This window comes from Myotis daubentonii, chromosome X, assembly GCF_963259705.1.
Source record: "Myotis daubentonii chromosome X, mMyoDau2.1, whole genome shotgun sequence".
NCBI lineage: Eukaryota > Metazoa > Chordata > Mammalia > Chiroptera > Vespertilionidae > Myotis > Myotis daubentonii.
This window is the reverse complement of record NC_081861.1, coordinates 20,601,109-20,615,319: the sequence shown is the minus strand read 5'-3', so window position 1 is coordinate 20,615,319 and position 14,211 is coordinate 20,601,109. Positions and strand designations below refer to the sequence as shown.

General features: G+C 40.8%; 1 protein-coding gene across 1 annotated transcript in view; it reads right to left on the bottom strand.

The window, feature by feature from the left end:
• Positions 1-4,280: 4,280 nt before the first annotated feature.
• Positions 4,281-14,211, bottom strand: part of LOC132223414 (uncharacterized) — a gene marked incomplete at its 3' end in the record, with an annotated part of 270,575 nt that continues 260,644 nt past the window's right edge. Inside the window, 1 exon segment of the mRNA XM_059678628.1 lies at positions 4,281-4,750. Within this exon segment, the coding sequence (XP_059534611.1) occupies positions 4,281-4,750 (470 nt within the window).

Below are 14,211 nucleotides of genomic sequence, written 5' to 3'. Positions count from 1 at the left end.
CAGAATCCACAGCCAATAAGGAAGAAATATGCTAATTGACTGCCACGCCTTCAAAGATGGCGGCACCCACAGCCACTAGATGGCCAGCAGGAGAAGGCAGCTTTGGGCAACTGGGCCAGCAGGGGAGAGCAATTGGGGGTGACTGGACAGGCTGGGGAGGGTAGTTGGAGGTGACTGGGCTGGCAGGGGAGTGGTTAGGTGGTGATTAGGCTCACAGGCAGATGTGGGTAGGGGCAATCAGGCAGACAGGCAGGTGAGCAGTTGGGAGCCAGCAGTCCCAGGTTGCGAGTTGGACATCCCCTGAGGGGTCCCTGATTGGAGAGGGTGCAGGTTGGGCTGAGGGACACCCCCCACCCAGTGCACAAATTTCATGCACCAGGCTTCTAGTTAGGAAATAAAAATGTTCATGGTATTATATGAGTTCATGTAGCAGAATTTCACAATCTAAATTTTAAAAAGTGTCTTTGTGATAGACACCAAGAGCTTTTTCTGATACAACTAGAATAAAGAAAATTTTCTATGGAAACTTTGGGGAAACAGTTGGGGTGAGTGATTTCACTGTGTTAACAAATGGAAATGCACTGGAGTGATAACTGATGTTATTTTCTGTGTACCTGGGAGATAATACAATTGCATTCCAGTGGGTTTTAATGACATTTTTCTTGTGTTACAGTGAGTACATTTGCATGTCAATTAACAGAGACCAAAAATATATTTCATGTCATCACTGTAGGAGGAAAAATCATTTCTGTGCTGTGTAAGTGGAAGGAAAGTAGGTTCCTAGACTGCCTTCCCCATTAAAGAGAAATAATTGGGTTCAGTTAGCATATTCTAATGCAATCTGAGAATGAAGGAGTCCAGTGGCTCCCATTTTTTAATACTGTTCCTTTCTTAGGTTGACCTGAAGTTAAGAATGATGAGCCCAACTGGCATGGTTCAGAGGTTAAGCATTGATCTATGAACCGGGAGGTCATGGTTTGATCCCCAGTCAGGGCACATGCCAGGGTTACAGGCTTGATTCCCAATGGGGGGGGGAGGGCATGCAGGAGGCAGCTGATCAATGATTCTCTCTCATCACTGGTATTTCTATCTCACTCCTCTCCCTTCCTCTCTGAAATTAATTTAAAAATTTAAAAAAATGATGATAGAGATATATTTCATGAGGTTGTGGGAAGAAGAGATGATAAATTGAATTTAGTGTCCTTTCCTAATGTTTATAGTTAAACATATGAAAATTTACCCATCTTTTGTTTGAAATTATGCTTTTGAAAGTCACCATGTGTCTTTCCTTTCCGTTGGCTTTCCAAAGATTCTTTGATGAGTAACAGAAATCTTGGCCTCAGCTATAAAATCTTAAAAGGAAGAAGAGTGTGGCTGTGGTAGGAGTAAATATTTAAGTTACAACTGCAACATCAATTAGAAAAACTAAAAGATTTATATGGCATTCTCTAAGTCTTTACAATAGCTTCAGAAATTAAGTCCCAAAACTACTTTGCATACTAATCTCAGTAAAATTTTAAATAAAAAGCACAAGATCATCATAATTGAATAATAAATCTGGCATTTGTCAATACTCTCTCATAGAATTCAGAATAAGATGGGCTTTTGAATTTAATCTAAGAGGATTTAGTTATTCAAGCATCACAAGGTCTTTTAGTTGCTACTTTCTTCCACCTGTCTGATTATCTTACGGCAGGGATCCCAAGGTCGCTACTAAATTGAGGCTCTGGTATATTTTGAGAACATAGCTATGTCATCTTCAGTTTTCTTTTCAAATAATTGACATGTCCAGCAATGCATTTCAGCTACACAGTTGATTAGTATCAAATTTACATATTTGGCCCAAACAAGTAAGTAGTCCTTGGTTCAGAAAATGGAAGTACTTCTGAAAAATATTACGATGACTTATTATAAACATAATTACATATTATATTGCACCAGGGAAGGTCTCAATTTCAAGGGACTATGTTTCCTTAAAGTGAAGTATTATTTATCTATATGTTTATGTACTTAATTTTAGTACACATTTGCGTTTATTCGATTTTCTTAAACTAGGGCTCCTACAGAATATTACAAATAGCTTTCTGTTTTCTATCTTAGTAATTATGCTTGAAAGTTAGTTTTAGTAATTATATCACTTCCCTGATTGAATCTCTTCCATGCCTGGGCCTCCACCCCACCCATGATCTCCCACATCATCATCCTCTTGGAGATAAAGTCAGATTTCTAAAATCTTTCTGGATCTGCTGCCTGCACACTGTTCTGGCCTTACTCTTGCCACTTTATCCATTGAAACTATACACATTCCTGGCATATCAAGTTACTGTCCAACTCTTAAGCATTCTCCAGGTGGCTTTTTCATGCCTCTCTTCATTTGCTTAGAAACCCAACTCAAATGTCATTTCCTTAGTGAAAACTTTCCTAATCAAATATTCACTTGCACCTTGCATAGAGCAGTACTTGTTCTTCTGATGTTTCTAAAAATATGCCACAGGTCTCTAGAATTACATTTCTTACATTCTATTTTTAACCCTGTCTCCCCAACGAAAGGTATACATCTTAAATTTCAGGCGATATATATATCTTAGCATCTTTTTATCTCTTAATGTAGCTGGTAGACAACTGACATCTAGTAAGAGCTCATTGACTGATAGGTTGAATGAATGAGCAATGTTACTTAATCCATTTTATTTTTATTTTCATTAAATTTATTGGGGTGATACTGGTTAATAGAATCATATAGGATTCAAGTGTGCATTTCTATGATACATGATCTTTATATGACATTGTGTACTCATTTAATCCATTTTAATAATTACAATAGGCCCTGGGGGCAGAAAGCAAATGAGGAGTTGCTTCTTAAACTGTATAGCTATAATTGGTATTCATTTATCTTGTGGAATCAAGAGACAGGAAAAAGAAGAGTGTCTTGGCAAAAAGGAAAGAATACACTCATAAATCTTCACATGATATTCTCCATGACTCCAGAATAACTTTCTCACCATACATCCAGGTCTACTATGAAAAACTGTAGTGTTGACACCTATTAAACCAAACATTTTCTCAACTTACCACCAAATTTCAATCACCATATCTCAGTTTTGTCTCTATTCCAGTCCTATCCTATTCAATGTTAATATCATCTTCCACATTTCCAGAGCACTTTGAAATAGGTCTTTTGTCATATTGCTCATATTCCCCTCTGTCATGCCATGAGTCTGAGACCCTCTTAAAAGCAGGACTTATAAAAAATCTACTTTATGATGCCTAGGATAGTGTATTATTACACAATGTGAGAGTCATCACATAAAAGATTAATCACAATGAATTGTGTGATATCATAGTATGCTAATTAACAGGTTTTTCAACCCATTTGAACTAAATTCCACTTTGCTACATTACCAAGCAGGAAAAGGTGAGACTTTATAAATGAACGTGAACTCTGTCTATGGGTACTACAATAGAAAAACAACCTAATTATGTAGAACAGCAATGAGGATCTATCTCCTTTCAAAGAAAGTGTATACCAAGTAATAAAAATGTATGAGACATTTGCCACTCACAACACAGTAAACCAACACATCGTATATTTTTTAATGTTTATTACTAGAGGCCCAGTGCACGAATTTGGCACGGGTGAGGTCCCTCAGCTTGGCCGGTGATCAAAGCCAATCGGGGGGCCGACCAGATTGGGGAAGGGACCCTGAGAGGTTGGCTGGCCGGGGGCAGGGGCCAGGGGAGGTTGGCTGTGAGAGCGCACTGACCACCAGGGGACAGCCCCTGCATTGAGCATCTTCCCTTAGTGGTCAGTGCACATCATAGCGACTGGTTGACTGGTCATTCCAGTCCTTCCAGTCACTCTGGTCTTTCGGCCATAACGGTTGCATAGATAGATAGATAGATAGATAGATAGATAGATAGATAGATAGATAGATTGAAAGTATTATAGGTGTCTCCATTTTTTCCCCCATTGCCCGCCTCCACCCTTTTCCCACCCCACCACACATCAGGCCTTCACCATCCTATTGTCTATGTCCATAGGTAATGCATGTAACTTATTTGGTTAATCCCTTACCACCCCCTTATCCCCCATTGCCTCTGAGATTTGCCAGCCTATTATATTTTATTCATCAGATTATTTTATTTATTAGATTCCTTGTTCATTTATTTTTATTTTCAGATACAATTGTTGATAGATATGTATTTATTGTCATTTTATTGTTCATATTTTCCTCCTCCACTTCCTCCTCTTTCATCTTCCTCCTCCTCCTCCTCCTTCCTTCTTCTTCTTCTTCTTCTTCTTCTTCTTCTTCTTCTTCTTCTTCTTCTTCTTCTTCTTCTTCTTCTTCTCCTTCTTCTTCGCCTTCTCCTCCTTCTCCTTCTCCTTCTCCTTCTCCTTCTCCTTCTCCTTCTTCTTCGCCTTCTCCTCCTTCTCCTTCTCCTTCTCCTTCTCCTTCTCCTTCTCCTTCTCCTTCTCCTTCTCCTTCTCCTTCTCCTTCTCCTTCTCCTTCTCCTTCTCCTTCTCCTTCTCCTTCTCCTTCTCCTTCTCCTTCTCCTTCTCCTTCTCCTTCTCCTTCTCCTTCTCCTTCTCCTTCTCCTTCTCCTTCTCCTTCTCCTTCTCCTTCTCCTTCTCCTTCTCCTTCTCCTTCTCCTTCTCCTTCTCCTTCTCCTTCTCCTTCTCCTTCTCCTTCTCCTTCTCCTTCTTCTTCTTCTTCTTCTTCTTCTTCTTCTTCTTCTTCTTCTTCTTCTTCTTCTTCTTCTTCTTCTCCTTCTTCTTCCTCTTCTTAAAGAATACCCTTCAACATTTCATATAATACCGGTTTGGTGGTGATGAACTCTTTTAGCTTTTTCTTATCTGTGAAATTCTTTACCTGACATTCAATTCTAAATGATAGCTTTGCTGGGTAGGGTAATCTTGGTTGTAGGTTCTTGCTATTCATCACTGAATATTTCTTGCCACTGCCTTCTGGCCTGCAAAGTTTCTGTTGAGAAATCAGCTGACAGTCATATGGGCCCTCTCTTGTAGGTAACTAACTGCTTTTCTCTTGCTGCTTTTAAGATTCTTTGTCTTTAGCCCTTGGCATTTTAATTATGATGTGGACCTCTTTGGGTTTCTCTTCTTTGGGACTCTCTGTGCTTCCTGTACTTGTAAGTCTATTTCTTTCACCAAGTAGGGGAAGTTTTCTGTCATTATTTCTTCAAATAGGTTCTCAAGATCTTGCTCTCTCTCTCTTCTCTTGCTGGGACCCCCATAATGTGAATAGTGGTATGTTTGAAGTTGTCCCAGAGGCTCCATACACTATCTTCATATTTTTAGTTCATTTTTCTCTTTTTGCTGTTATGATTGGGTGTTTTATGCTTCCTCCTATGCCAAATTGTTGACTTGATTCTCGGAATCCTCTACTTTATTGCTGAATCCCTGTAAATTATTCTTTATCTCAGTTAATATATGCTTAATTTCTGACTGGTCATTTTTCATGTTTTTGAAATTCTCATCAAGATCCTTGAATATCTCACTAAGTCTCTTGAAGCTCTCACTAAGATCCTTGTAACCATTATTTTTAACTCTTTATCTAGTAGTCTGTTTGCTTTTTATTCATTTAATATTTTTCTGGAGATTTCTTCTCTTCTTTCATTTGTGATATGTGTCTTTGTCTCCACATTTTGGCTACTTCCCTGTATTTGTTTCTATGTATTAGGTATAGCTGCTATTTCTTCTGGAATTGGTAAAGTGGCCTTGTGTAGGTGGTGTTCTGTAGGGCTCAGTGGCTTATCCTCCCCAGTCACCTGAGTTGGGAATTCTAGTTGTGCCCCTGTGTGGGCTGTGTGCACTGTCTTTTTGTAGTTGAGACTTGATTGCTATTGGTGTCATTGGAAGCAATTGACCTCTAGGTCAATTGTCTGTGAGCACCAGCTGCAACTATGGTAGAAGAGCTGTTGTGCAGAAGACAACCCTATATGCAGGACTTGCTTCAGTAGGGCTTTGGTGCTCACTGAGTCTTCCCCTTGCCTTTGTCACTCGTGGGTGTGTAGAGTTGTAATCTGGTATGGTCTGAAGCTGTCTACCAGGTACACTATCTCTGGGGCCTCCTAGGAGGTGCAAAGTCAGCCACTGCCTAGGGCTATCCAGCAGGAGATACACAGCAATCTTCAGATAGCTACTACTTATCTTGGACTTGGAAGTACCCAGGCAAGGCCAAGGTGTGAAGCAAGGCAGGCTGCTACTAGTGCCAGGTCTTGGGCCTCTTAGTGATAGGTATGGGGCTCATTAATGCCAGTTGATGCTTATTTGAGAGATTTTAGAAAAGTCTGAAGCCTGAGCCAAGACAGGCCATTCATATTGAAAAGCTACTGAAAATAGCTTGGGTGGGGCTGCAAACTGGATAGGGCAGGGTCTCAGGGAATCACCGTGGTAGAGAGAACAGTGTGAGCTAGGCAATGGAGACTCAGATATGGTTGTCAGTCATCTGTGCAATGGAGGAGGTCTCAGCATAGGAATAATCAAGTCTGCAATCACCCCTGTCTGGGAGAAAGTGGCCTCCAAGGCCTTATTTCTCCCTGTATGTCCCAGGATCCCCCCAAGCAACTGCTCCAGTGCTGGTGCTCAGAGAGGGTGATTCCATGTATGTTTGTGTTCTGGCCCTTTAAGAGGAACTGTTTGGGACTCCAGCTGCCTCATGTTATTCAGCCACAATTCCTGCTGTTTTTTACAGCCTGAAATTATGGGGACTTCTTTTCCCAGCTCTGGATCCTGAGCTTGAGGTCTGGTGTGGGGCTGGGACACCTTGCTCCTCACAGGAGGCCTTTCTTGCCTTGAAAAAAAATCCACATATGGATGTTGCCAGCCCACTTTATGCATCAGCGCCTCCTACCAGTGTCAACGTGCTTTCTTCTTTACTTCTCTAGTTGAGGGCTTCCATTCAGCCAGATTTCAGGCAGTTCTGAATGATGATTGCTCTGCATTTTAGTTGTAATTATGATGGGGTTGTGGGAGGCAGCAAGTACCACATTTACCTATGCCACCATCTTGGTTCTCCCTAGCACATCATATTTCTATGGCCAAAATGATTAATAGAGGAATGAGTACGTGTGTGTGTGTGTGTGTGTGTGTGTGTGTGTGTGTGTGTGGTTCAACATCATCCAATTCACTGAAGCATACACTATCATTATTCTCAATAAAATCCAAGTGCAGAGAAATTAAATGACTTGTCCAAGGTCACTTAGGTAGTGACAGATGGAAAATAGATATAATGTCTGATTGCCTTTATTCAAAACCTATATTCATATTCAGGAGATTTAGATTCCATGCCTGCATCCAGCTTTTATTAATTTTGGAAGACACTTCATTTCTCTGAGCCCTATTTTCTTAGAATGAAATGAGGATAATAACTCAGTACATTCTGTACCTTCCAGAGATGATATGAAGCTCAAATGGAAACTGGATATAAAAGCTAGGAATAATTCCCTATATAAATGTAAGTTACTATGATTATTACAATTTAATAATAAATATGGGCCCCACAATCAGATCATTAAACATTGAATCAAGAAATTTTCTCTTAATAATGACAGCTGTTATTGTTTGGATATGCTAACTATACAGCTAGACTTTCAGTATAAAATAATCAGAAAGTCAATATATTTTTCCTCCTTGTGCCATGCTGTTACTAATATACAATCACTTACATTGTAGGTGATGTGTGCATATTTAAATTAGTTTTATTTAATCTGTCACTGAAGAGTGCTATACCATGTCTCTTGGTGTCAATTACATCTGCTTTTAAAATATTTATTGCATAATTTTCTTATGATTATTGTGGCCACCATGATATAGTGTACTGGAGTCTATAAGTAAGAACACTGTAAAAGAAAACTCAGAATTTCAGCCTGAGCTCAGTTGCATCACTTAAAAACTTTGATCTTTTCATTTGATTTGGAGAAAAGGGAACCCTAGTACACTCACTGCTGGTGGGAATGCAGATGGTGCAGCTACTATGAAAAACAGTATGGAGCTTCCTCAAAAAATTAAAAATGGGCCCTAGACAGTTTGGGATATATCATAGGCCCATAGACTGAAGGGCCTTAGGTTTGATTTCCAATCAAGGGCACATACAGGGTTTGAAATACACAATCCATGTCCCTGGCCAGGGCACATGCAGGAGGCAAGCAATCAATGTGTCTCTCTCACATCAATGTTTCTCCCTCTCTTTGTCTCTCCCCACCTTTCACTCTCTCTAAAAAATCAATAAAAAATATCCTCGGGTAAGGCTTAACAAAAAGAAAATAAATAAATTAATTGATTAATTAATTAATTAATCAGGAACTGCCATTTGACTCAGTGATCTCATTTCTAGGAATATATTCTAAGAAGCCTGAAATACCAATCAGAAAGAATATATTCACCCCTATGTTCATAGCAGCGCTATTTACAATGGATAAGATCTGGAAATAGCCCAAGTGCCCATCAGTAGATGAGTGGATAAATAAGATCAAATACTCAATGGAATACTATCCTATATAATGAAAGCCTAATATGCTAAGTGTCTGGTCGTCCAGTTGGCCATCCAACCAATCAAAGCGTAATATGCTAATGATATGCTGAGGCTGCTCAACCGCTTGCTATGACATGCACTGACCACCAGGGGGGGGCAGATGCTTCAACTGGTAGGTTAGCTGGCTGCTGGGGTCTGGCCGATCGGGACTGAGAGAGATGGGCCCGACATGCTCTGGAGCCCTCCTGGGGCCCCTCCCTGGCTGGCCAACCTCCCTCATCCCTCCCTGGCCCCAATCGTGCACTGGTGGGGTCCCTCAGCCTGGCCTGCACTGTCTTGCAATCCTGGCTGAGGGGACCTCCCATCTTGAGTGCACGAATTTTGTGCACTGGGCCTCTAGTGTAGTTATTAAAAAATATGGATCTCTTACCCTTTGTGACAACATGGATGGACCTGGGGATTATTTTGCTAAGTGAAATAAGATAGTCAGAGAAAGACAGATATTACATGATCTCGCTCATATGTGGAATATAATGAACAAAATAAACTGATGAACAAAATAGATCCACAGACATAGAAGCATGGAAGAGACTTATGAATCTCAGAGGGAAATATGGGGGAGAGATCAATCAAATAACTTATTTGCATATATGCATAATCCGTGGACACAGACAATAGTGAAGTGAAGACCTGAGGGAGAAATGGGGGTGGGGTATAGTGGGTCAGTGGGGAAAAAAGGGACATCTGTAATACTTTCAACAATAAAGATAATATTAAAAAACTGTCATCTAGACATAAAGTATCAATAAATAAAGCATCAGTCTGTATTTATACTTTTAAATATAAAAATTTTGGACAATGTATATTGAATAGAACTTATAGAGATAGTGTTAGAGGAAAAATAAGTATAATGACCATGAATATGCTCTTAAGAAATAAAAGCAATTGAAGAAATCCCACAGTAGATAGTTCCATTCTGCTCAGAATCCAATGGAGAGAGCAAGAGCTTGGATGATTCTCAGCTTTCATAAAAAGAGGGAATGCAGAATCCCAGCTACAGTAAAGATCCTATATAATAAAGAGATAAAATGCAAATTGGCCATCACTTCAACACACAAGATGGCTGCCCCCATGTTCAAAGATGGCCGCCCCCATGTGGACACAAGATGGCCACCACAAGATGGCCAGCAGGGGAGGGCAGTTGGGAGGGACCAGGCCTGCAAGGGAGGGCAGTTGGAGGGAACCAGGCCTTCCGGGGGGGGGCAGTTGGGGGGAACCAGGCCTGCAGGGGAAGGCAGTTGGGGGGAACCAGGCCTGCAGGGGAGGGTAGTTAGGGGCGACCAGGCCGGCAGGGGAGGGCAGTTAAGGGCGACCAGGCTGGCAGGGAAGGGCAGTTAGGGGTGATCAGACTGGCAAGGGAGGGAAGTTAGGGATGACCAAGCCAGCAGGGTAGGGAAGTTGAGGATGACTGGTCCTGCAGGAGAGGACAATTAGGGGTGACCAGGCTGGCAGGGGAGGGAAGTTAGGGGCAATCGGGCAAGCAGGGGAGCAGGTAGGCATCGATAAGATTGGCAGGGGAGTGGCTAGGGGATGATCAGGCTGGCAGGTAGAGGCAGTTAGGGGCAATCAGGCAGGCAGGTGGGCGAGCATTTGGGAGCCAGCAGTCCTGGATTATGAGAAGGATGTCCAGTGGGATTGGACTTAAACAGGCAGTCGGACATCACTGGGATCGGGCCTAAACTGGCAGTTGGACATCCCTCAAGGGGTCCCAGATTGGAGAGGGTGCAAGTTGGGCTGAGGGACACCCTCCCCCCAATGCACAAATTTCGTGCACCAGGCCTCTAGTGGAGTAATAATAGTCCTGTGACAAGAATAGTCATCTGGACAGCTGCCTTCCATTGAGGACAAACCATGGAATTAGTAGCTTCGTAGAAGGAAAGGGGAACTATTCCTCAGTTCCTTGAGTAATTAATGACTTGTTAGAGCAGGAGTACTGTGGGAACTGGCATCATCATACACACCCTTGCATATTCTGTTCTTCTTATCCAATCCCTTTCTGCTTGTCTCAGACAAAAAAAAAAAAAAAAGAAGAAGAAGAAGAAGAAGAAGAAGAAGAAGAAGAAGAAGAAGAAGAAGAAAGAAAGAAAGAAAGAAAGAAGAAAGAAAGAAAGAAAGAAAGAAAGAAAGAAAGAAAGAAAGAAAGAAAGAAAGAAAGAAAGGAAGGAAGGAAGGAAGGAAGGAAGGAAGGAAGGAAGGAAGGAAGGAAGGAAGGAAGGAAGGAAGGAAGGAAGGAAGGAAGGAAGGAAGCCCTCAGAGAAATCAATGGGGAAACAGTGAGCCAGACAATTGCCTATGGAGTAAGTTAAAAAGTTACAGGGATTCAAACTTAGTATTAGGATGATTCCTTTGGAAATAAACAAGAATTCCCTCAGCTATTCAAAGGGCTCATTTCCACACCTCCATACCAAGTCTTTGGTCAAATCTCACCTTCTCAATGAGGCCTACCCTGACCACCCTATTAAAAACTGCAACTTTTCTGTCTATACCTAACCCATTCCCTATCCCATTTGACCTGTTCTATTACACTTTTTCTTTTCTATAACATTTGTTTTTTTTTCTTTTGTCCACACTTCCAATGAAGGCAAATATACTGTCTTCTGCTTTGTTCACTGATATATTTGTTCACTGAAGCATCACAATGTCTAGTCATGAGAAAGAGAAAAGCAGTTCCTGACATCCACAATCTGGCCTGACAATGACACATAGGCCTTAAAGTTCTGCTGAAGACAGATTCGCAGAACATCAACAACAAAGCTACTATGGGATAAGGACAGATCAAAGCAAAAATACGACCACTCTGCAATAATGTCTCAACACACACAGAACATGAACATTGTCCAAATCACAAAAATTACTGAACATCCACCTATCCTGGCTACTGTGAGTGACTGCTAATTTTTCAATAATTACAGCATTACTTTTGTTTTATTTTCCCCATTTTCTCCTTAAGACTTATTGAGATACATAATCATAAAATTGACCCTGCTTTCTGATACCAACCAATCAGTTCAAAGCAAAGATTTGCTTCCTTAAAACATCCCCCAAATCACCTAATATAAACCCAAATCCAATCAAAATGCCTTTCTAACACCTTTCTGTGATGCCTTATAGTATGCCAGTTCCCCTAATAGCTGCTTTGAGCAAAAAACCCAAGTAGTTTAACTGAAGTATATTTCTGGTGGTCTTTGATTGAAGGGTATTGATAGATGTATAAAAATATTCATTAAATTATTATTTTTATGTAAATAGTGTGAAAAGTCATGGCTACTCTATAAACATCAATAATGAACTATCAGAAAGAGAAACTAAGAAAACAATCTCATTTACTATTTCAATAACATAAAAATAAGGTACCCAGGAATAAATTTAGCCAAAGAGGTAGAAAGCTTGTACTCATAAAACTATAGGACATTGAATAAAGAAATTGAGGAAGATACAAATATATGGAAACATATACCAAATTTGTGGGTTGTAAGGATTAACATAATTAAAATGTCCATATCATCCAAAACATTCTATAGATTCACTGATCTAAAACAAATATTCTAAAAATACATATGGAACCAAAAAAGACCCCAAATAACCTCAGCAATCTTGAGAAAGAGGAGCAAAGTTGGAGGTATCACTTACTGGATATAAAACCATACTACAAAGCCATAGTAATAAAAACTGCCTAGTACTGGCATAAGAAAGGACATATAGATCAATAAAACAGGACAGAGAGCCCATAAATTGACCCATGTCTCTATGATCAATTGATATTTGACAAATGAGGCAAAAGCATACAATGGAGTAAAGGTAATCTCTTCAATAAATTGTGTTGAGAGAATTGGACAGTTACATGGAAAAAATGAAACTGGGCCATCAACTTACACCATACATAAGAATAAACTCAAAATGGGTGAAAGAATTTAATGTAAGTTATTCAACTATAAAAATCCTAGAAGAAAACATAGACAGTAAAATTTTAGACACCTTTCATAGCAATATTTTTGCCAATTTATCTCCTAGGGCAAGAGAATCAATGGAAAAAAGAAACAAATGGGAATACATCCAAGTTAAAATCTGCACAGCAAAAGAAAGGATCAACAAAATGAAAATGGAACCATCTGTATGGGAGAAAATATTAGCCAATGACACACCTGCTAAGGGATTAATTTCCATCCTATATAATAAAAGGCTAATATGAAAATAGACCAAATAGCGGAACAACCAAACAACTGAACAACCGGTTGCTATGATATGCGCTGACCACCAGGAGGCGCATGTGGAACATGGTGGGTATTGACAGCAGGTGGTAGAGAGCAGAGCATGGTGGGCATTGGTCATGGCAGGATGGTGGAGCAGGTGAGTAGGGGTGCCAGACCAAGGTGGGGCACTGGTCGCTATCATCCGGGCAAGTCTCTAATGGTTACTGAAAATTATTTGCTCCTGTGTGCCATGGTCCTACCTAGTGCTCACACCCACTGCCAGAGCACAGTGCTGGCCCGGATTACTCAGTGCTGTTAGTGAGTGCGAGCAGTTGCTGCTGGCTCAGATCGCCCCTCAGGGTTTCTCCACCTCCCCCTGCTCCCGAGGGCATACCATGGCAGCAGGCGCCACTTGCACCCACTGATGACTCCAGCCCTGCTCACACCCGCTGCTGGTGCAGGCCCCAATTGCTCCACACCATCAGCGGGTGTGAGCAGGGCTGATGCTATCAGCACATGGGGGCTGCAGCAACGGGAGCAGAGCTGCTGCTGGCAGACAGGGGACGGGGGGGGGGGCAGGCACAGCAGGAGGGGCCGGGTGGGGGCCCGGAGGATGGGCCGAGACCTGCCCCTGTGCCCACTGCAGCCTCGTGGCCTACAGTTCCTTTCAAGGTGCACAAATTCGTACACTGGGACCCTAGTAATATATAAAAAAACTTATACAATTCAATACCAGGAAGACAACTAAATTTAAAAAATGGGCAAAGGAGCTGAATAGAGACTTCTCAAAAGTGGACGTACAGATAGCCAAAATACATATGACAAAATGCTCAACTTCACTAATCATCAGAGAGATGAAAATTAAAATGACATTGAGGTATTACCTCACACTTGTCAGAATGGTTACCATCAATAAGTCAACAAACAACAAGTGCTAGTGAGGATGTGGAGAAAGGGAACCTGGTGGGAATGCAAACTGTTGCAGCTACTGTGGAAAATAGTATGGAATTTCTTCAAAAAATTAAAAATAGAACCGCATTTTAACCCATAAATTCCACTTCAAGGAATATATCTTAAGAAGCCTGAAACACCATATATATATATATATATATATATATATATATATATATATATATCCCTATATTCATAGCAGCATTATTTACAATAGCCAAGATCTGCAAATAACCCAAGTGCCCATCAGTAAATGAATGGATAAAAAGCTGTGGTACATTTTCTCAATGGAATACTAAGCAGTTATAAAAAAGAAGGACCTCTTACCCTTTGTGACAAGATAGACAGACCTGGAGATTATTACGCTAAGTGAAATAAGCCAGTCAGAGAAAGATGAGTACCATATAATCTCACTTATATGTGAAATTTAAAGAACAAAATAAGCTGAGGAACAAAATAAAACCAGAGGCATGGATACATGAAACAGACTGGCTGCTGTCAGAGGGGATGGGTGTAGA